Source organism: Nicotiana tabacum, chromosome 20, assembly GCF_000715075.1.
Source record: "Nicotiana tabacum cultivar K326 chromosome 20, ASM71507v2, whole genome shotgun sequence".
In the NCBI taxonomy this organism is placed as follows: Eukaryota; Viridiplantae; Streptophyta; class Magnoliopsida; order Solanales; family Solanaceae; genus Nicotiana; species Nicotiana tabacum.
This window is the reverse complement of record NC_134099.1, coordinates 61539219-61560874: the sequence shown is the minus strand read 5'-3', so window position 1 is coordinate 61560874 and position 21656 is coordinate 61539219. Positions and strand designations below refer to the sequence as shown.

Sequence of the window (21656 nt, the reverse complement as noted above, 5' to 3'; positions counted from 1 at the left end):
GTTTTAGTCTCTCCCAAATAAGGGTCGGGTCAAAAAACCTGTCTAGTCATTCTTTGTCTGAAAACTCTTCGCGTTTCTAGTCAAAGAAGGATAGCTGTAGACATGTGATTTTTTATCTTCCCCAAGATTTTTTCATATTTAGCACCTAAATATTTAATTTAGGCTTAATATAGCTATTTCAACTCATTTTTACTCTTTTACTTTATTTTATTACAAGAAAAATAAAAATTACAAAAAATAATTTTGTATGTATCTTTCATAAATTTTAAAAAAATAATAATACAAAAAATAGTTCCTTATTTTTATCTTTATATAATTTTGAAAATACAAAAATATATAATAGTTTCATGTTAGTTTTTGCATTATGTAGTATTTTTATATTATTTTAAAATGAGTCAATTAAGGTGTTGGATCACAATTTTAAGAGTTTTAGAGCCCAATTCTTGGCACAATTCGGATTAGTCTATTAAGCCTAGGGACCCTTCTAGACTCTTCTTTGGAACAAAAACAAATAAAAAAAGACGCTAAGGACTTAACACAAAAAGACCTAGGGACTAATTTGCAAAATACACAAAAATACACATTTAGACCTAGACCTATATAATAGGGGTAAGCCTAATCAGCTACAAACGAAATTTTACACAAACAAGAACGCCTATACACTCTGCAAAAGAGGAGATCCACCGTTGGTCTTCTTCCAAAATCAAAGAAAACAAAAAATGAAAGAAGCAATCTTCTCAAAAGAAAAAATCTGAGCGTTGCTAACACCCTAGAATCCTTCCCCCTTTCACGTTCTAGCTTCCTTTTTTTGATTTCTCAATTGAAAACACGACACACACAAAAAGCAAAAAAGATACAGTAGAGAGTTAGAAAGAGACGAGAGACATAAGGATAGAAAAAAATAGAAAAACGAGAGAGGACAAAGTTTTTTTTTCTCATCTTTTCATTAGATCTATTTCTCATTTTCCGATGGCTGGAGTTGCCTTTCTTCAACCACGATGCATCGATTCGGTTTCAGGTTCTGTTAGTGGGTTTTGGTTCGAGGTTGTCAAGCTTCAGTCAAGTTGTTTTGTCTATGGCCTAGTTCAATTTCAGACTGCGGAGGTATAAAATGCTTCAATTTCGGATTCAAAGGTTGAGGTTCATCTCTTGCTTTAATATAACTAATGTTGAATCCCAATGTTTGTTTGTTTTTTTTTAATATCTGCGATTTTTTAAAAAAAGAAAATTGACAGATTCTGAACATATGATGTCTGTATTTTGGTGTTTCTTGTCAAATTTAATTAGAAATTTTTCTGGTTCAATATTCTCGCGCACTGTTAATAATTCTGCAGAAAGAAACAAACAACCTATGTTGGCATGTTAAAACTATTAGACTAACAGTGACTTTATTAACATTCTATATGTATTTTTATATAATTGTTTTCAAGTTCATTTATTTTGTGACTTTGTCAAAGATCACTGGCCATTTTGCTAATTTGAGTTTGACCTCCATTATAAGACGATTCATCAAATCCACTGTATAGCTAATGAGTAATTTTATATTCAAATTTCGATCAATGAAGTGGATGGTTGGATGCTCTGCAAATAATTTGTCGAAATGGATTAGTTTGTCTTTTGTTATAATTGAAAGAATGAACCTATTAATCTTTAAGTGAGGTATGCCATATTAAATAACACCAATAGTTTATGGCCTTCATGGTTTAAAATAAGAAATTTTTTAAACAATTATATTTGAGGCAAGCCATATTAAGTAAGATATAATTTATGGCCCTTAAAATTAAATTTAGAAACCCTTTAATAGAATAATTTGAGGCGTGCCGTGTCAGATAAAATCTAAAAATGCATGGTCCTCATTTAATTGATATTTTAACCATTAGAACTCGAGGCATGCCATTTAGTTGAATTTTTATGACCCTCGCAAACTTGAAAGTGCGGAGTTGCTTTAGGCGCATTATTTTAATAATTTACCTTCCTAAACTCGGGTGTGCATTTATGTGACCCAAATCCAAATCTCAGCAACGTTAGATAAAATGTGTCGTGGACCGCGGGTGCATTTATATGACGTGGTCCAAGACGTACTTTAAATGACGTTGCAATCTTCCTTAAGAATGATTAAAAGCGGCTAATAAGTTAAAATTGAACCATAGGCTAAAACATGTATTAAAAATCAGATAATAGGCCAATTATAACAGTTGAGAGACCGTGCTAAAACCACGGAACTCGGGAATGCCTAACACCTTCTTCCGTGTTAATAGAATTCCTTACCCGTATTTCTGTGTTCGCGGACTGTAAAACAGACTCAATCTTTCCACGATTCGGGATTTAAAACCGGTGACTTGGGACAACATAAAATTATCCCAAGTGGCGACTCTGAATTTTTGATGAAATGATCCCGTTTCGATTGTCACTTAAATTGGAAAAAACTCCCTTATACCCTTCCGGGGGTAGTAAAAAAGGAGGTGTGACAATCAGAATGCTTACAAACATCTTAAGGGTTTTGTGAATACCTGTTGGGGGAGCAAGCCAACTAATGTGTCCGAGGATGCACTTCGGTTGAAACTATTCCCTTTTTCACTTAGAGGGAAGGTATTGGATTGGCTTGAGCGACTTCCTAACCATTCCATCACTACTTGGGATGAGTTGGCGGATAAGTTCATTGCAAAGTTTTTCTCACCGGGGCACATGGCAACATTAAGAAATGAGATCTTAGCTTTCAAGCAGGAGCCTACCGAACCATTACATGAAATTTGGGAGTGATATAGAATCATGGTAAAGGAATGCCCCAACAATGATATGACTGAGGCAATGATCCTACAGACTTTCTACCAGGGCATTAAAACATCAAACCAATGCATAGTGAACCAACTTGTTGGAGGCAATTTAATGAAGCTGTCTTATGATGAGTCTTGTGACATTCTTGACGAGATGGCAGACACATCCTCCGCTTGAAAAAGTAGAGCCAATGTGCCACAGGGTGACCCCACAGTCAGTCACTTGCACAAAGAGCTATATGACCATGGGCAAGCTATAGTAGAACTAACAACTACAATGAACCAGCTAGCAAATGCACAGTTATAGCAGGATCAAAATCTGCACCAAGTAAATGCTATGGATGGTGTCAACATGCTAGTGAACAAAAAAAGACAAATAGGTCAACAGAATCAAGGAGTTTGGATCAATTTGACAATGATTGTGGTAGATACCAAGATGATAGTTATGATGGGCAGAATGAAGAGGGGCAATACGTGAATAACTACCAAGGCCAAAGGGGCAATTCTTCCAACCAACAACAATGGAGACCCCAAGGTAATTGGGGCAATCAACAACAATAAGGGAATAGTAATTGGGGGAACAACAACTAAAATTCTAATTGGGGAAATCAGAACAATAATCTGAACAATCAAGGTAATTAGAATGGCAACAAAAGCAATTGGGGTGGTAACAATAATCAGGGAGGTTGGAAAAATGGCAATCAATGAAATCGGGGGCAAAGATTTCAAAGCCCCCCAATGTATCAACAACCGAACAATCCACCCCCATTTCCATCCCAAGGTCCTAGTTCTTCCAACAACGAAATGGGTAGAATTGAAATGATGTTTGAATAGATGATGAAAAAGAATTCGAACACTGATGCTCAGTTAGCTTCCCGCAATACTTCAATTAGAAACTTGGAGGTTCAATTAGGCCAAATCTCACAATCCTTGAATACTTGTCCTAAGGGGGCTCTACCAAGTGATACGATAGTTAACCCGAAGGATAGGAACAATCATGTTATGTTGGTAACTACAAAAAGTTGACGAGGTAGTGATGTGAATGCCTCCAAGCAAAAAGCAATTTTGAGTGATGAAGTTGAGGTGCAAGATGATGAAATTCCTTTGGTGGTTGAAAATGTGATTGATGAGAACATGAATGAAGAAGCGAGGAGTGATATTCAAGAGGCCAAGGTGGAGACTTAGAATGACGTGAACCCGTCTAGGGAACATGTAATAGACATGCCGGAAATGGTTGTGCCTAAAGACAAAGCTCCTTTGCCAAGGCCACCTCCACCTTATCCTCAAAGGCTCGCAAAGCAGAAAAATGAGAATCAATTTAAAAAGTTCATTGACATGATGAAGAGCTTATCCATTAATGTACCTTTGGTGGAGGGTCTAGAACAAATATCGGGCTATGCTAAATTCATAAAGGACTTGGCGACAAAGAAAAGATCCATGGATTGTGAAACTATCAAGATGGCCCACCAAGTTAGTGCAATAGTGTACTCAATGGCCACAAAGCTTGAAGATCCCAATTCTTTCACTATTCTTTGCAATATTGGGAGTGCGGACTTTGCTAAAGCTCTATGTGATTTGGGGGAAAGTATCAACTTGATTCCCTACTCAGTTTTCAAGATTGCAAATGGCGAATAGAACTATGAAGAGACCATTGGGTATTATTGATGATGTCTTTGTCTGGGTGGACAAATTTATCTTGCCAGCTGATTTTGTGATCTTGGATTGTGAGGTAGATTATGAAATTCCAATAATATTGGGAAGACCCTTCCTTGCTACTGGAAAGGCCTTAGTTGATGTGGAAGCATGGGAACTCAACTTCCGGGTGGGTGATGAGAAAGTGGTCTTTCATGTGTGCAAGTCAATGAAGCAGCCCAACAATTCTGAGGTGTGCTCTTTTGTGGACCTTGTCACAGTAGTGATAGTTGATGATACCAGTACAATGATCAATGTGGAGGACCCTCTAGAGGTCATGCTGTTGAATCTTGATGAAAATGAGGATGAAGGCCAAGTGGAGTGTGTGAATGCTTTACATGGAATAGGCTCTTACTCTTATGAGCCTAGGAAACTCTGTTTGGATCTTGAGAATAGGAAGACTCCACCAACAAAACCTTCAATTGAGGAACCTCTGGTGTTGGAGTTAAAGCCGTTGCCTCCATACCTCAGGTATGAGTTCTTAGGCCCTAGTTCAACTTTGCTAGTTATTCTTTCTTCTTGTATTACTAACATGCAGGTTGATGCCATATTGGCGGTGCTTCAAAAGAGGAAAAAGGCAATTGGATGGACTTTAGCTGATATTCGGGGATAAGCCCCGCATTCTGTAGGCACAAGATCATTCTGTAAGATGATGAAAAGCCCTCCTTGGAACATCAAAGGTGGTTGAATGAGGCAACACAAGAAGTTGTGAAAAAGGAGGTGATCAAGTGGTTGGATGCCGGGGTTATGTGCCCCATCTCTGATAGCTCTTGGACTTCGCCGGTGCAATGTGTACTGAAGAAGGGTTGCATGAACGTGGTTACAAATTAGCAAAATGAGTTGATTTCTACCAGGACCGCCACCGGTTGGAGGGTATGCATGGACTACCGCAGGTTTAATAAAGTGACCCGCAAGGATCACTTTCCATTGCCTTTTAGATGTTAGATCGACTTGCTGGGCGTGCCTTCTACTGTTTCTTGGATGGGTATTCTGGATACAACCAAATCTTGATTGCTCCGGAAGATTAGGAGAAGACCATATTTACTTGTCCATATGGCACTTTTGCCTTTTCTTGGATGCCTTTTGGGTTGTGTAATGCACTGACTACATTTCAGCAGTGTATGATGGCCATTTTCACCGATATGGTGGAAGATATTTTGGAGGTGTTCATGGACTACTTTAGTGTTGTGGGTGATTCGTTTGAGGAATGTTTGAAACATCTTGATAGAGTGTTGGCCCATTGTGAAGAAACCAATCTTGTTCTTAGTTGGGAGAAATGCCACTTCATGGTATAAGAGGGCATAGTTCTCGGGCATAAAATTTCAATGCATGGTATAGAGGTGGACAAAACAAAAATTGATATGATTTCAAGGCTCCCTCACCCTACCTCTGTCAAGGGAGTTAGAAGTTTTCTTGGGCATGCAGGGTTCTACCGGAGATTTATCAAAGACTTTTCAAAGGTAATGAATTCCTTATGCAAGTTATTGGAAAAAGATGTCAAGTTCGTGTTCGATGAAAGATGTATGCAAGCCTTTGAACTTCTCAACCACAAGTTGACCACCACTCCTATTATTACCGCACCCAATTGGTGCTTGCCTTTTGAGCTCATGTGTGATGCGAGCGATGTTGCGGTTGGGGCGGTTTTGGGTCAAAGAGTGAATAAAATGTTTCATCTGGTGTACTACGCGAGCAAGACAATGAATGATGCTCAAGTGAACTACATGAACACTGAGAAAGAGCTTTTGGCTATTATGTTCGCGATGAAGAAATTTCGGCCGTATCTCATGGGTGCCAAGGTCATAGTTCATACCGATCATGCCGCACTCTGGTACTTGATCATGAAGAAGGATCCCAAAGCTAAACTGATGGGATGGGTCTTGTTACTTCAAGAGTTTGATTTGGAGATTGTGGACCGGAAGGGCAATGAAAGCCAAGTTGCGGACCACTTGTCCCGCTTAGAAGAGGAGGGGAGGTCTCATGATGGTCTAGAGATTAATGATTTATTTCCCGATGAACAACTCCTTTCGGTGTCGGTGAATGGTAAACCATGGTTTGCGGACGTTGTTAATTTCCTTATGACTGGTATAATACTATGCGAGCTCTCTTCTAACCAAAGGAAGAAGCTCAAATGGGATAGTTTGGATTTCTATTGGGATGAGCCATAAGATTTGCACGGATGGTGTGATCCGAAGGTGTGCCCCGGAGGAGGAGCAATTGAGTATCTTAGAGGCTTGTCATTCCTCTCCCTATGGTGGCCATCATGGGAGGGCGAGGACGACTTCAAAAGTTCTTAGTTATGGGTTTTATTGGCCAACTTTATACAAAGATGCAAGTGAACTTGTGAAGAGGTGTGACGAATGTCAAAGAGTGGGTGGAATTTCGAAAAAAAATGAGATGCCTCTCAATACCATTCTTGAAACTGATATTTTTGATATATCGGGCATTGATTTTATCGGCCAATTTGTTAGCTCGTATGGGAACACTTACATTCTTGTGGCGGTTGACTATGTTTCAAAGTGGGTTGAAGCCATGGCTTTACCCAACAATGAGGTCCGGAGTGTTGTTGCGTTTCTCAATAAGAGCATTTTTACAAGATTTGTCACTCCTCGTGCAATCATAAGTGTTAGGGCTCTCATTTTTGTAATAGAGCTTTTGACACTTTGCTTGCAAAGTATGGTGTCAATCACAAAGTTTCTACTCCTTATCATCCTCAGGCGAGTGGCCAAGTTGAAGTCTCAAATAGGGAAATCAAGAGTATATTCAAAGACGGTCAATGCAACGAGGACCAATTGGTCAAAGAAGTTGGATGATGCTCTATGGGCTTACAGGACTGCTTACAAGACTCCGATTGGTATGTCTCCGTATTGTTTGGTGTTTGGGAAAGCTTTCCATCTACCAGTTGAGTTAGAGCACAAGGCCATGTGGGCTTTGAGGAAGCTGAATCTTGAATGGGATGTGGCAACAAATCTTCGTGTGGAGCAGCTTAATGAACTTGATGAATTCCGATTCCATGCCTACTCCAGTTCGTCCTTGTACAAGGACAAGATGAAGTACTGTATGCGGCGAAATCAGAGGGCTTAATTTCATGCTATCGAGACACTTTGGAAGAATACCTCGAGTCCCCGAGGACGTGGAGTTGTGCCCGAGTCCCCTCCTTCGGGGCTCGTTGAGGCCCGACTTAACGAAGACGAAGATCGAGGCTAGAGCAAAAGGGGGAATTCCCAAGGCACGCGGCTAAGTCTGACAGAGCCGCCTACCCAGAGCCTGTGTCGAGGCGTCACATCTAGCCGTCCAATCTCCATGTTTTTATAATTAATGTATGTTGTACCATAACCGGGTTCCCCTCCTATATAAAGGAAATCTACACCACTCTATAAAGAGGGGCTCCAACTATTTCTACACAAGATCAATAATATCTTTCTCCCTTTTCTCTCTAACTCATCTGCTCGAGGCTACTTTCTACATTTCTTGCTTCCATACCTGTTCTTCATTTATTGCTCATTATTGGCCACTAAGAGCCTTGTTCAATTATTTTCTAAATGTTATCCCCTTCCCAATTACCCCCGATAGCTCGAGCTCGAGCCAGATATTGACCCCGAGGTCCCTCATCGACCAGTCTGAAGCCCGGGCAGCAAGCCCCTCGGTTTGATTACTATCTCATTTTAGCTTGTATCTCATCGTTGAACTTCATAATCCTAGCATCAACTGCTCTAACAACTAGCATAAAAATAGATCACGTATTTTTAGAATCCCATTTACAAATTTAATTGTTGTTACCATTATCACGATAAATAGTTTGGCGCCCACCGTGGGGCTAAAAATAATAGTGATTATTTTCTTACTAGTTTTATTGCACAAATGCAAGTTATCTTTCACACTTTTTCTTGTCCAAGATCTCTTGATTTTAGGTCGAAATGTCTGGCTCGGTAAACAGGGTTGAGAAAGACTACATCGAAAATCACGACGAAAACGATGTGGATGTTCCAGTTGTTGGCACACCAACGCAGAACCCCGTCAACGCACTCAAACCGATTTCAGTAGACGCAAGTTCGCAAGATGCACAGCAGGTCGACGAAACTTCATACACCGACGGAAGCATACAACATGACGACCAACAAAAAGCCCAAAAGATCCCTGCCTGGGAAACACAGAAAGTTAGTCTTCACGATATATTTGAAATGTTGCAGGCACAACAGTTGGCCATCGCTCAGTTACAAAGCCATTGAAAAACTACCAGCACAGCAGCGCCGGAAACAGCTCTTCCCGCCGAACAAGTCCCCGAGAGATCGAGCAATAACGGATCGGTAGCCGATCCTGCCATCGTGATAATGCTGAAGGGCCTCACCAAAAGGATCGAGTCAGGCAAGAAATGATAGCAACCAACGATAAAAAGGTCGAAACTTACAACTTCAGAGTCGACCAAATCCCGGGTGCGCCCCCGGTCCTGAGGGGTGTAGATTCGCAGAAGGTCGTGCAACGGCCGTTCCCCGGGGAAGCGGCCCCGGAACCTATTCCAAAGAAGTTCAGAATGCTGGAACTCCCTATGTACAATGGGACTTCAGATCCCAACGAACACATCACTGCCTATATGTGCACGGTAAAAGGTAATGACCCAAAAGAGGATGAGATCGAGTCCGTCTTATTGAAGAGGTTCGGGAAAACACTCTCGAAAGCGGACATGATGCTCGAACATCGCCGCTAACGACTTGAAATTGAGGTTCTTCCCAAACCGACAATGGGTCGGGAAAAATTATTTCAAAAAGACCTCAACGAGAGGAAAATAAAGCCTACAAAAATGCCCTAGGGCAAAATCGTAAGAGCCATTGTCTCCAGCCAAACGAGCCTCAGGGCCGCACACTAAAAGGTCTCAACGACCAAAAGCATAAGAGCCTCTACCGCCAGCTAAATAAAATTGAAAACTTGAGGATTAAGATGAGCTCGAGTCGTAACCCGATTTGGAGACCGGATCTAAAATAGTTAACTATACATGCCTAAGGGCACAACGTTAGAGCCACCGTCGCAAGCTTCACGAGACTCAGGGCCACACACCTAAAAGGTCGCTTCGAACCAAGGCATATAAAAGTCATTTTCATCCACCAATGCAGGCACAAAAAACTTGAGGGTCAAATAAGCTCAAGTCGCAACACGACTCGGAGACTGAACCCAAAATAGTTAAAATGCAAATACCGAATGTCAATGTACAAGAACTGTTATCGTCCGCTCGTGCAGGCACAGAAGATTGAAGGTCAAGTAAGCTCGAGTCAAATCCTGACTCGGAGACTAAACCCAAAACATCTGGGCAAAGCACAAAAGCTCTAACGCCTATTCGTGCTAAAAATCACACTTGATCGAGCATGAAAGAGCCTCTAAACCTGTCTAATGAGCTCCGAATCCATAGGGCTCACCTCCAAACACCAAAACCAGCCCGCCTAGTCGGAGGCAATGCAGAAAGAGATACAGACGAGATAAAGCTTGAAGTTTTCTTTTATTTACATACGCAAAAGGTGCGTTCTCAATCTACAAACATGCTCTGCGAATATCAAATACAAAATGGCGAAGTCTACGCTCTGCTACAGAAGGCTACGACCTACTAGCCCCAGCTTCGCTCTCCATGACATCGGCAAGAAGTGGTCGAGCATCACGCTCGTCCGCCCTCGCTCGAGCCAACTCTTCCGAGAGGAAAAATACCCCTGGCGACAATCTCTTTGAGTACCTCTCTTCGGGATCTACAAAGAACATATTCCTCGATCCTCTTTTCACGATCGAGGGCCCTCTTCAACTTGGCTTGGGCATCAGTGACGTCCTCCAAATGAATCGTCATCTCCTGATCAGCCTTGGTCCAACTCAATGCTGTTTCAGCCTGAGCATCGATTGTCTCAGCCCTGACCTTCGAGAGATCGGACTCGAGCTTCGCGATCATATCCACTTGAACTGGAGCATTGCCATGAGATAAGCGAAGTTGGGCCTCGAAGGCAGAAACCTTAGCCAAGGCACCCTTCTCCTCTAAAGCTTGAGCCTGCACCTAAGCCCTCAGTTCACCACAAGCATTCCTAACTCGGTCGGCTTCGCCCCTAAGGTACTCTAGAGCCTCCGTCTTTTTCTGCAACTAAGATATGCAAAAGGATTAACCTTAAGGGTCAAAAAGGTGAAATGCGTACTACAAAATATTACCTGCTCCATCAAATAGCTCTCGTAATTCGAGCTCCGGTATGCCTCATATCGCCAGTGCATCAACTCAACCTCCTTCTCCTCGCTGAGGAGCCTAAAGACTCACCCTCATCCAAAGCTTTTTAAAGCCTAGCCCCGTGACGGAGAAGCTCAAACCTGAGCCTATCAAAGGCCTGCCGAAGAAAAACATGATAAGAAAAGGAAGACACAAAATGCAAAAGGACTACGCCGAAACACACCGCGAAGTGAAGATGGCCGACTTCCTCGAAGGCCGAGCACACTACTATTGGACAAGCCCCTCCAGCCCTGGAAGAACCAACCTCGGTCGAGGCATAATCACTCGGATGAACCACCGCTCCGGAACCAAAGACTTCGGGAACAACAAGCTCGGGTGATGTTCTCTCCTTGGAAATACGGGCCCGTTTAGCCCCGCTAAAATCTCCATCGCACTGCGAGTGCAAATCCCGTTTATCGCTATCATCCCTTAGCTCGGAGGCCGACAGCTCCTCCCCCTCTCCAGAGGGATACAAAGTCGCCCCAAGAAACCACCCAATACCTGCAATGGAAAAGCCAGTACAGAAGAAAGAGGAAAATATCATCTCAAACATACGAAGACCAAGGTTAAAGAAGCACACGCGCATACCTTGGTGTTTCGCTTCCCATCTGCCCCGGGACACAGCTCGCCACCTACGCTCGTCGCAAGACGAATGGGTCGCCAACATCTGAACCCAACCGGGCAAATCGGGAACTTCGCCCGACGTCCATGAAGTTGCTGCAGAAAAGGAGGAAATATAATTACTCAACTAGTTTTTGCTATAAGCAAGTCTAAGAAGGCACGAGACACTCCACGCACGCGCATAATTCCAGCCCTCGGGGAAATGGCATGAGCTCCACGGGGATAATGTTAGATGTCCAAACCCAGACGAATCGGCTGTCCCACTCTTGATCCACGTCTTCCTCATCAACAACAACAAAGGGCGTAGGCGAATGACACTACAGGGTTAGAAAGTCTCGATGGTAAAAGGGTCGGTACAGCCTGATGAGGTGACTAAGAATAAATTCAAGCCCGGCCTTCTCCGCAAAGAATCTCATCATCAGCACCACTCACCAAAACGATGGATGTATCTGCACCAAAGTAACCTGATACTTCAAGCAGAAATCAAGCACGACCCTATCAAGGGGGCTTAACGCGAAAGGGTATAAGTATACGTTCAAGAATCCATCAGCAGAGTCCGTAATACTCTCTTCTGGGGAAAGTACCTACAGTGCTACCCCCTCGCCCTATCCGCAGTCTCTCCTCACCTTCTCTAGATGTTCCTCTCTTATCAAAGACATAGTCTTCGGAGTAAAATCCCATGGATTCTGAGCACTGGGAGTGGAACTCTCCCCTCCCTGCCGGGCTGGTCCTGAAGTAGGTGCCATGGCTATGGTAGAATTGGAAGACTAAAGTATGGGCCTACACCAACAATTTTGTGCTTAAGGTAACAAAGGACCCGATGCCAAGGCAGAAAGATAGCTATCTAAAATAATGGGATCTTCCAAAGAAGCAATAGCCACCTCACATATATGTGGGAAACAGCAACGATTCACCTATCCAGGGTAAGCCCCAGGAGGCCAACGACCTCGGCACGGATCCCAGAGTGGTACCTAACCTAGAAGACCTCCATCGACAAGAATTAGGCATCAAGGAGCCAATTTCATCATCTCCAGTCCCAAGGTGGTGCCTGACCTCAAGGACCTCAATCAAAAAGAAGTCAGGCTTCAAAAAGCCTTCAGCTCCATCACAGAGCTCAAGGCGGTACCCGATCTCATGGTTTTCCTTTCTAAAAAAAATAAGCACTTCAAGCTCCGCCTGCGACGGCTCGACGTCAGGAAGTCGCCTAAATATGAGTAGCCCCTTCCTTAGGGGCCTACCTACAACACCTTAAAAGGTTGTCTACTCTAAGTTCAGAGTAAATGCTCCAAGTGCCCGAAATTGATTTTCACTTTGGTGCCCTATCTCCACGAGGCTCGAGGGCCCCGACAATCCAAAATTATCAGACCATTTCACGGTTGATCCCAGAAACAATGGTGAGCTTGGGGAAGAGCCATTTCTGTCGACCAAAGGCCAGAAAAATATTGGCAATCGTCAACAGAGGAATACATTCAAAATCTCCGCAAACGCACAAGAGTATACGAGAACATACAATAATAGGGCAAGTATCCAAAACAGGAATCAAGGACGTATATATTGATGAATATTCATGTACAACGGCCCTCGAGGGGCCCTCTCATATGATTACAAAAGCCTACAGAAGATCTCTACACAAAAACGAAGAGGCAGAAGGATGTACATGTGATGAAAACCTAAGAACCCAGTCCATCCTCGAAGGTCCATCTCCGGTATTAGCATCCTCGAGCGTCGTCTCCTCGAGCTCGCATCCTCGAAGGCAATTCCTTCGTCCACCATCTCCTCTAAGTTCCCAGCTCAATCATGCAGAAGGGCCTCGCCGAGGGAAAAGATGAAGAAGAGGAAAATGAAGGGATACAAAGGAGGCAGAGAAAAGAGACATAGCCCGCCGAAGCCAAAGGTTGAAGATTCAGCAGGCCCTAGCCTCAACGACCGGGGGTTCCACTTTATCCCTTGGGAAAGGAAAAACCTAAGGTATGAAGTAACCACACCAAGGCTGGGTAGGAGAGTGAGCAGCAGTGTATAGTCCAAATGACTGTCTACAAAAGGGGAAAATTGATTCCCCGTCTATCGTCATCTCGGGCCAATAAGGGCAGCAGCAGCAGACTCAATAACAACGGCAGCAACAACAGAACAACATAGTCAAGCCCCGGAAAAAGGCCACGACACGGCCTATCGAAAAGATGCCAAACGACCTTGAGGTCGTAGACTCTGAACATGGTGATCAACAATAGAGGAAGATGATAGGGAGAAATGGGAAAATGAGCAGATGAAGGTACTTGGATAGAAAAACAACGCCAGAGTACCCCAATTTATAAGGGGTAGCGGCACGATCATCGAGGCTTTGCAAGACCGACCGACGGATGCAATTACTATGTTCTTTAAGAACCGAATCGACGGCGATACATTTACCTTGGAGAACGAAAATCGACAGTGCATTGAATGATGTCAAAAATGCAAGTCCGTGGGACATCCCGGTTGTCGCAAAAACTCGCGCCATAGGTTGCATCATCGGTATGACATCACCGTGAGAAGCTCATAGAGTCAGCTGTCAGAATCATTTCCCATCACTTTATTCTGGGAAACACGGAGACTATCTATATGCGGAAAAATTAGAGGGCTTAATTTCTTGCTATCGAGCCACTTCGGGAAAATACCTCGAGTCCCCTAGGACGTGGAGTTGCAACCGAGTCCCCTCCCTTGAGGCTCATCGAGGCTCGATTCAAAGAAGACGAAGATCGAGACTAGAGCAAAAGGGGAAATTTCCAAGGCATGCGACTATGTCTGACAGAGCCGACCTACCCAGAGCCTGTGTCGAGGCATCATGTCTAGCCATCCCATCTCCATGTTTTTATAATTAATGTATGTTGTGCCATAACCAGGTTCCTCTCCTATATAAAGGGAATCCACACCAATCTGTAAAGATGGTCTCCAACTATTTCTACACAAGATCAATAATATCTTTCTCCCTTTTCTTTTTAACTCATCTGCTCGGGGCTACTTTCTCCATTTCTTGCTTCCATACTTGTTATTCATTTATTGCTCAATATTGGCTACTAAGAGCCTTGTTCAATTATTTTCTAACTGTTATCCCCTTCCTAATTACCCTCGATAGCTCGAGCTCGAGCCAGATATTGACCTCAAGGTCCATCATCGATCAGTCCGAAGCCCGGGCAACAAGCCTCTCGGTTTGATTACTATCTCATTTTAGCTTGTATCTCATCGTTGAACTTCAGACTCCTAGCATCAGCCGCTCTAACAAATAGCATAAAAATAGATCACATGTTTTTAGAGTCCCATTTACAAGTACCTTCATGATAAATATGCTCGTGGCAAGGAGTTCAAAGTGGGTGATTTGGTTCTCTTATTCAACTCTTGATTACGTCAGTTTCCAGGAAAGATTAAGTTGAAATGGAGTGGACCTTTTGAAGTGGTATTTGTGACTCCGTTTGGTGCACTTGACTTGAAGAACAAAAATGGGGAGGTTTTCAGAGTTAATGGGCACAGGGTCAAGCACTACTTGGGCAAGATTGATGACAGCCACGTGGTGGCACTGCTCCATCTAAAGTGATTTGATGGTGACCTGCGTCGTGTCGCGACATTAAATCAGACGCTTCTTGGGAGGCAACCCATGTGTCTTTCTTTTTGTTTTTATTTGATTTTCTTTGTAGTATAGGATTTACTTTTGGACTAACTGGTTGTGAGTTGCTATAAGATTGTTTTGATGCAGTGCAGGACTAAGTTGGAAAAATGCACACTCTCTGAAGTTTGCTGTGCGGACCGTAATGCATTTTGTGCGGCCGCAAAGGCCTTAGTGCGGGAGCAAAAAGTCAATGCATACCGCAGAGTTGATTGGTACAAAATGAAGAGTCTCTGAAGTTTTCTACCACGACCGCAATAAATTTTGTACGGTCCACGGTAGACCACTGCGACCGCATTGCATTTCTTGCGGTCGCAGTGGTCATCTCCCCAGTGCCACATGTTTATGAATACCGTGGACAGCGGTGCCATTTTGTATGATCCGTTGTGGGTAGGTGAGATGGACCCCAAGTCCTTTTTCTGTAAATAGAACCTGAGGCCCTCAGTTTGAACTTTTCGACCCTTTGCATTCAAAAGATAAATAAATCATTGTTCATCCCTCTAATTGCACGAATTCAACTGCTAAGTCTCGATTAATCAACATTGCATCTTACTTCTGGTAACTTTAATTCCTTCTTAGTTGTTTAATTTTGCTATTTTCTTTTAATTTTTATTTTTCTTAGTTTCTCTTCTTTTTCTTCCCGTTTTTCTTTCAAATTTGTAGCATAGGTTTGTTTAATCCTATTTAACTTAGGAATAATTAGTTCAAAACACTAATTCAAAACATAGGGAATCAATAATAGGTGAAAAATTGGATTAAAAACGTGAAAAATTTGAAACCTGGGTTGGTATTGTTGTTGAGTGCTCACTGCGGACCGCGATGGATTTTGTGCGGTCCGCGGTGCTTCTGTGCGGTCTGCAATGCTATTTTGTACGGACCGCGGTGATGAAAGTTCTGAAAGCTGATAAGTGAGGACCGTCAATGGATTTTATGCGGTCCGCAGTGCCTCAATATGGACCGCAATGTATTTTGTGCATTCTGCGGTGCCTAGATTCAAAGAATGGGTAGTCTGATCCCATCCTCAGTGCGGACCGCGGTAGCTGCTCTGCGGCCGCACTTCATTTTGTGCTGTCCGCATTCTGCAATTCTGACTGTCTGCAATAATTTTTCTGCAATTCTTCACTGACTCTACTGATACTAACAAAACTCAACTGTATTCTCTTTGCAGATCATGGTGAAATCACAAGGCAGGGGTGACAAACAAAAAGGGAAAGGAGAGTCCTCCCGGGGTAGGGGACAAAGAATGATTAGACTGACCCCGCAAGCTCGGCAAAACATCAAAAACACCAGAAGGCTTATAAACGCTGCTGATAGCGCTATTGACCAATCCGGGAGTGAATATGAGCCTTCTTGGGAGGCATCTGACTCAGACTCCGTGCCAGAGTATGTTCCTGACTGGCTGGAGAGGAACAAATTGAGGGATACACCTCCAGGCTCTCCCACTGCCCAAACATCAGTGCACATATCTTCTAAGTGGTTTGAGGGCTTAGCTGCAGGCAGTGGCAATGAATATTCCACCTCACTTACAACTTCACTATCTTGGGAGGGTCCCGTAGAAGGAGAAGGAGAAAAATTAGGAGGGGGTGAGACCCAAGTAGGAGGGGTGGAGAGAACCAGAAATCCGGAGGCATGGCATGACAGATTTGTGAGTGAGGTGGCCTACCACAAGTTCAGGGAGTGGTGGCCCGAGAGGAAGCTAATACCAGAGCGGAAATTCATTACAAAGGACCTCATGCCTCACAACCCCAATGTGCTGAGGCAATTCATGTAGAGAGTAGGCTAGGACTACTTCATAGGCCATGTGGAGGATGCCAATGAGCACCTAGTCAAGGAGTTCTACATATATTTTGCCCACATCAAAAAGGGCACCACAGTGACTAAGGTGCAAAATCTGAAAGTGAAATTTGATGGCAAGATGATAAATGATTAACTGGATTTCCCGGAAGAGTATGAGACCTTTTACTTAGGCAAGGTAGCTTTGGGGGAGGATTCCCGACTGTGGCTAACTGAGTACTTGGGAATCCCAGGTACCACCCCAGCATGGTTGACATCAGGGGTAAAAATTCTGAGGCAGACCCTTAAATTTGAAGCAAAGGGGTGGGAGACATTTGTTTGTAGCCGGCTAGACCCCACCACTTACAACAACTCCCTTCCTATCCCCTGATATATATTGGTGGCATCGATCATGGTGCGGTACCCGATCAACATCGTGAATGTGATGTCAAAGGTGATTACAGGGGTGGTGAACGAAGGTGATAGATCCTATTCCTTCCCCAATTTCCTGACCATGTACTTCGAGGAACTAGATGTGGAGAAGTGGAGATTTGATGTGAAAGTGAAAGCAAAGGCACCGTTCTCCTGGTACAATACCAAGGGTCCCGACAATTCCAAGGACCCTAAGGGCAAAGCCACTACTTCAACTTGCCAATCTGAAGAGCCAGTAGTAGTAGTGGCTCCTACTCAGCCTCCTTCCGCCACAGCAGACATGGCCCCAGGACCTTCCACTTCTACAGCTCCAGAGATCCTTTCATCCACTACATATCCTTTGACTACCCAGTGCCTGAACTAGACCCTTGCCAGTATCAACAACTGGATGCAGACAACCACTTCTAAGCTGGTTGTACTATCTGCTTCGGTGGCAGCCCAGTCAACACCTCCTCCACCACAGGTCCCACAGTCAGTGGAGGACACTCTCAAGAAGATCCTAGAGAACCAAAAATTGATCATGGATGTTGATTCTCATGGAAAGGCATTAAAGGAGCTTGCTAGCGAGGCCGAGAAAATGAGAAAGACTCGTGCTTCAAAGGAGTCGGTGAAGGAGTGAAGGGTGGAGGTAGAGAGGCTGAAGGCTGATCACTTGCCTTTGGATCTGTTATTGAATGACCCGGCTCCAGCAGCCCAGCCCCAGCTAGAGGAGAAGACAGATAGGACACCCAAGAGGAAGAGGGTGATTCCCCGTACTGACGATGTCATTATAGAGTTGGAGGACCCGCAGGGGGTCCTCTAGCCAGCCCCAGATTCCAGTACAGGCCCAGGACTCAGTCCAGGCCCAGGTCCCAATGGAGACACAGAGTATATGGAGCCAGTCACAGGTTCCCGAGTAGACCGAGGACCCAGGGATCCAGACTCAGGATCCTATGTAGACGGAGGGCCAATATAGAGTTTCCTTTTCCTCTCTTCCTTTTCTTGAGCTTATTTTGGTTAGTTAGCATTGAGGACAATTCTAGCTTTCATTTGAGGGGGTAGACCTATTTGGATGACTATTGTGAGCACGCGATTTTTGCCCTATATGAATTATTTCCATAAATTCAAAATCAAAACAATGTTTTCCATTTTTTGCAATTTTGCGGATTGTTTTGTGGCATTTTCTGTTATTGTTTGCATTTGTCTGTGCATATTTATTTTATTTAAATTATTTAAAAATAAAAAAATATGTTGCATTTTTTTTTTGCATTTAGGATTTAACTTTGCATTTATAAGAATTAATTAAGTAGCCTTACAAAAATAGAAAATCACAAAAAATAGTTTATTGTTGCTTTTTAATTTTTAATTTTTTTTGTAATTCTCCCTTTAATTTGGTACTTAACTTAGTTGTGGTAGTAATAATTTAGAGTTAATTAAATTAATTAGATAACTTGGATTAGGAATTAAATTATGTTTTTATTTTAGTTTAATTTAAAAGAAGTTGTGAAAGGAAAAGAAATGAAAATAAAAGGAAATAGAAAAGGCTGTATTTGGGCCAAACTTGACAATTGTCCCCAAAACCCAACCAAAACCGGCCCAGACCTGCCCCAATAGTTGGTCTGTCTCCAGCTTAATCCAAACGACGCCGTTACAGGCGTTTTAATCTGGACCGTTGAATTAGTTTGATCAAATGGTCCAGATTCTCGCCCATTTCCCAAACCTGACCCGATCCAGAACCGAATCGGTCCCCCCCCAGTGAAACAAAACGACCCCGTTTTCCATTAATGATTTAATAAGAGCCGTTGGATGATTGGAATCCAACGGCCCTAATTAAATCATCAATTTAATATACTCAAAACCTCAAACCCCTTACCCCTTCAGAACCCTCCCCCACCCTTATCATCTCTGATCTCTCTTCAGAGACCAGCCAAAATTGCCGCCTCAAACCACCGTTGATCGCCTGCCGGAAATCGCCTACGGCGGCGGGCAACCACCAAACAACCCCAAATTCACACTATTGACTCTCCTTCATCTCCCCGTTCCGAATCCTCAACCCATTACCTTCGAATCATAGTCGAACTCTTCGAATATGGGATCGAAGGTCAGACCCTTAAACTCTAACTTACCCAATCGACCCCAAATCAACACCACCTAACCCCCATATCTCCCTCGTACCAAATCTATTATTGTTTTCCCTCGAATATTGCCAGAATCTCTCGAATCTTAAATCCGAGGTCGAGCCCTAAAAATCAAAGATTGTCCTCAATAAAACCTAGTGGCGTGCATGGTCATATTATGTTGTTTCTGTCAAAGTTTTGAAGATTAGATTCGATGAAGACTGATGTTGCTCAGTTGTTCTTGACAAAGAACAAATGTGTAACATCAGTCTCATTAAATCAAGGTCATCAAGATGTTGTTAATTTCTGAAATGGTAAGTGTTTTCATTCCTTTAATCCATTTCATCTCCTTTATCCTCTCCCTTTGTTTAGTTAGATTTTTTTACTCCCTTTGAAAACTCGACCAATTTGTTGAGTTCAAACTGTTCTCTGCTCGTTGTCCCCTTTGTTTCTTTTTGTGAAAGTTGTTCTATGATTCTTATTGGTCTGCTGACTTAGTTCATCTAATTAGGTCATTTGTTTTAATAACCTAACTAATTTCATGTTTGTTTGTTGATATTAATCAGTCATATAGTAGTTGTTATTAATCAGTCGTATGTTGAATCCATTTAAGTAGTTGATTTTGTTTTCTGACTTCTATATGATCGCAGAAATTGCTTTGGATCACAGACAGTAGCTCAAGGACTTTGGGTCAATTTTACCTGTTTGTTAGGTTTGAGTAATTAACAGGGGTTATAAGGGTAGCCTAGGGATTATTTAGGTTGTGTGAACCTTACCAAACTAATTAAGAAGCTTCTAATAGTGGTAGGATTTATGAGTGCATTATTGAATAAAATAAAGAGCAAAGAATTGAGTGGAATCAATTAAGAAATTGGGAAATGGGCATTTGTGAATAGGGAATTGATTTTAGGCTGCCTTAAGAGATCATATATAAAGCTTGTTTAGGAAAAGACTGAAGGAGAAGGGATAGAATATAGAGTCCAAATAAAAAGAAACAGAGATATAGAAGTTTAAGAGGGAGGACAGAATAAGAGAGAGACCTAGGAGATAAAAATCCAAAAATACAAACGGCTGTTTTTCACTGTTTGATTGAATTCTTTTTGTGATCTCTTCAGTTTCTAATTCCTGAAATAGTTTCTAACTTATCTGGGCATAAATGATTTGAATTTTGTGGTTTAAAAGATTGGTTTGAAGTTCTGGTTGTGAATTTTTGATTTTTGAGCATCAATCTTTGGTTTAAAGCTGTTTTTTTCTTTCTGTGGTTTCTTTCTGCTGCTAGATACTGTTGTTGCTACTGCTGATCTTATCTCCTTTACTTTCATTTCCAGGTATTTCCTTAGTCCAGAAATACTGATTGAATGCTGGTTAAGAGAATCAAGTGGAATCCGATGGAATATAGGCTGTATTTGCCATAGTTTCTCTTTTTTCCCTTATTGTTTAAATACCATGTAGTAGATTGGTAATGGTAAATGTTAAATGAGCTGGTACTGGTATTATAAAATGGGGTTTGTATTTTAGCCAATTGTTTAGTTTCAACATTAGATAACATGTTTAGAAGGTGTATGAGCAGGTTTATGGATTGTTTGTATGGCAAATGAACTGTAGGCCTCAATTATTCAGTTTATTTTGATTTGTGCTCTGGATCACAAATTTTTTGCTTAAGTTTCTGTCAAAAATCAGTAAGGTTTTGGCTCTAATGTTTATCTGAATCCATTAAAATGTTAGGTGTTTTGCTTGTACGTGTATTGATGTTGTTTTATAAGCATGTTTGCCCATGAGCCTAAGGTTTGAGATCATGTTTGTTCATTAGGCCCCTTTATAAGTCTCCATTTATCATATAGATAGATTAAGACAAGGTTTGAATGAATTTGAAATTTGTATGACTGTTCTTATGAAGTTATTTAAAAGACTGATGTCCATAGTTCCAGCATGTTTACTCATGAGCCATAATAGATTAGTGATGGTTTGATTTGGGAACATTTGGTCAATTATTCTATGTTAAGACAAGTGTAAATATGGAAGTTGACTAGGCAATTTATGTCCCTTAGCTAAGAGTCAGGAATAATTGTAGGTTTAATCCCACTTAGCTTTTAATCTAAATTAATTGTTAGTTTGTAAAATCTGGGCTTAAAGCCAGCCCAAGTGGCGAAAGCATTCTCAAGTACGAATGCACAGCTTTGAGCTGTTTTGGTTTTGTCGACCTTCATCATGACGGGCCTACTTCAAGCCCCAAAGCTTGCAATGACTTTGGTTTAATGTTAATTTGTCACGTTAAAAATCTGACTGCTTTCAGTTGTTGTGGAGGTTCGACATGTGTATCTCAGAATATTATATTTGCACATGACCCATATGGACTAGGCTCGTTGATTGGGCTTGAGTTTTTCTTTAAAATGAAGTAGTACTTTCTTTTG

General features: G+C 42.3%; 1 protein-coding gene across 4 annotated transcripts; it reads left to right on the top strand.

Moving 5' to 3' along the window:
* The first annotated feature begins 442 nt into the window (after positions 1-442).
* LOC107818894 (uncharacterized) lies at positions 443-20908 on the top strand. Of its 4 annotated transcripts, none has more exons than XR_012703894.1 (2): positions 443-1104; positions 20574-20908. XR_012703894.1 is itself a non-coding variant. In XM_075241104.1 (2 exons), the coding sequence occupies exons 1-2, from the start codon at positions 970-972 to the stop codon at positions 16713-16715; spliced, it is 738 nt and encodes a 245-aa protein (XP_075097205.1). In that variant the 5' UTR covers positions 619-969; the 3' UTR covers positions 16716-19028. The 4 variants fall into 4 exon arrangements, 1 of the variants encoding a protein (XP_075097205.1); XR_001655530.2 differs by having other exon boundaries at positions 443-1134; XR_012703893.1 differs by lacking the exon at positions 20574-20908 and adding an exon at positions 16113-19028 and having other exon boundaries at positions 443-1134.
* Positions 20909-21656: the final 748 nt, after the last annotated feature.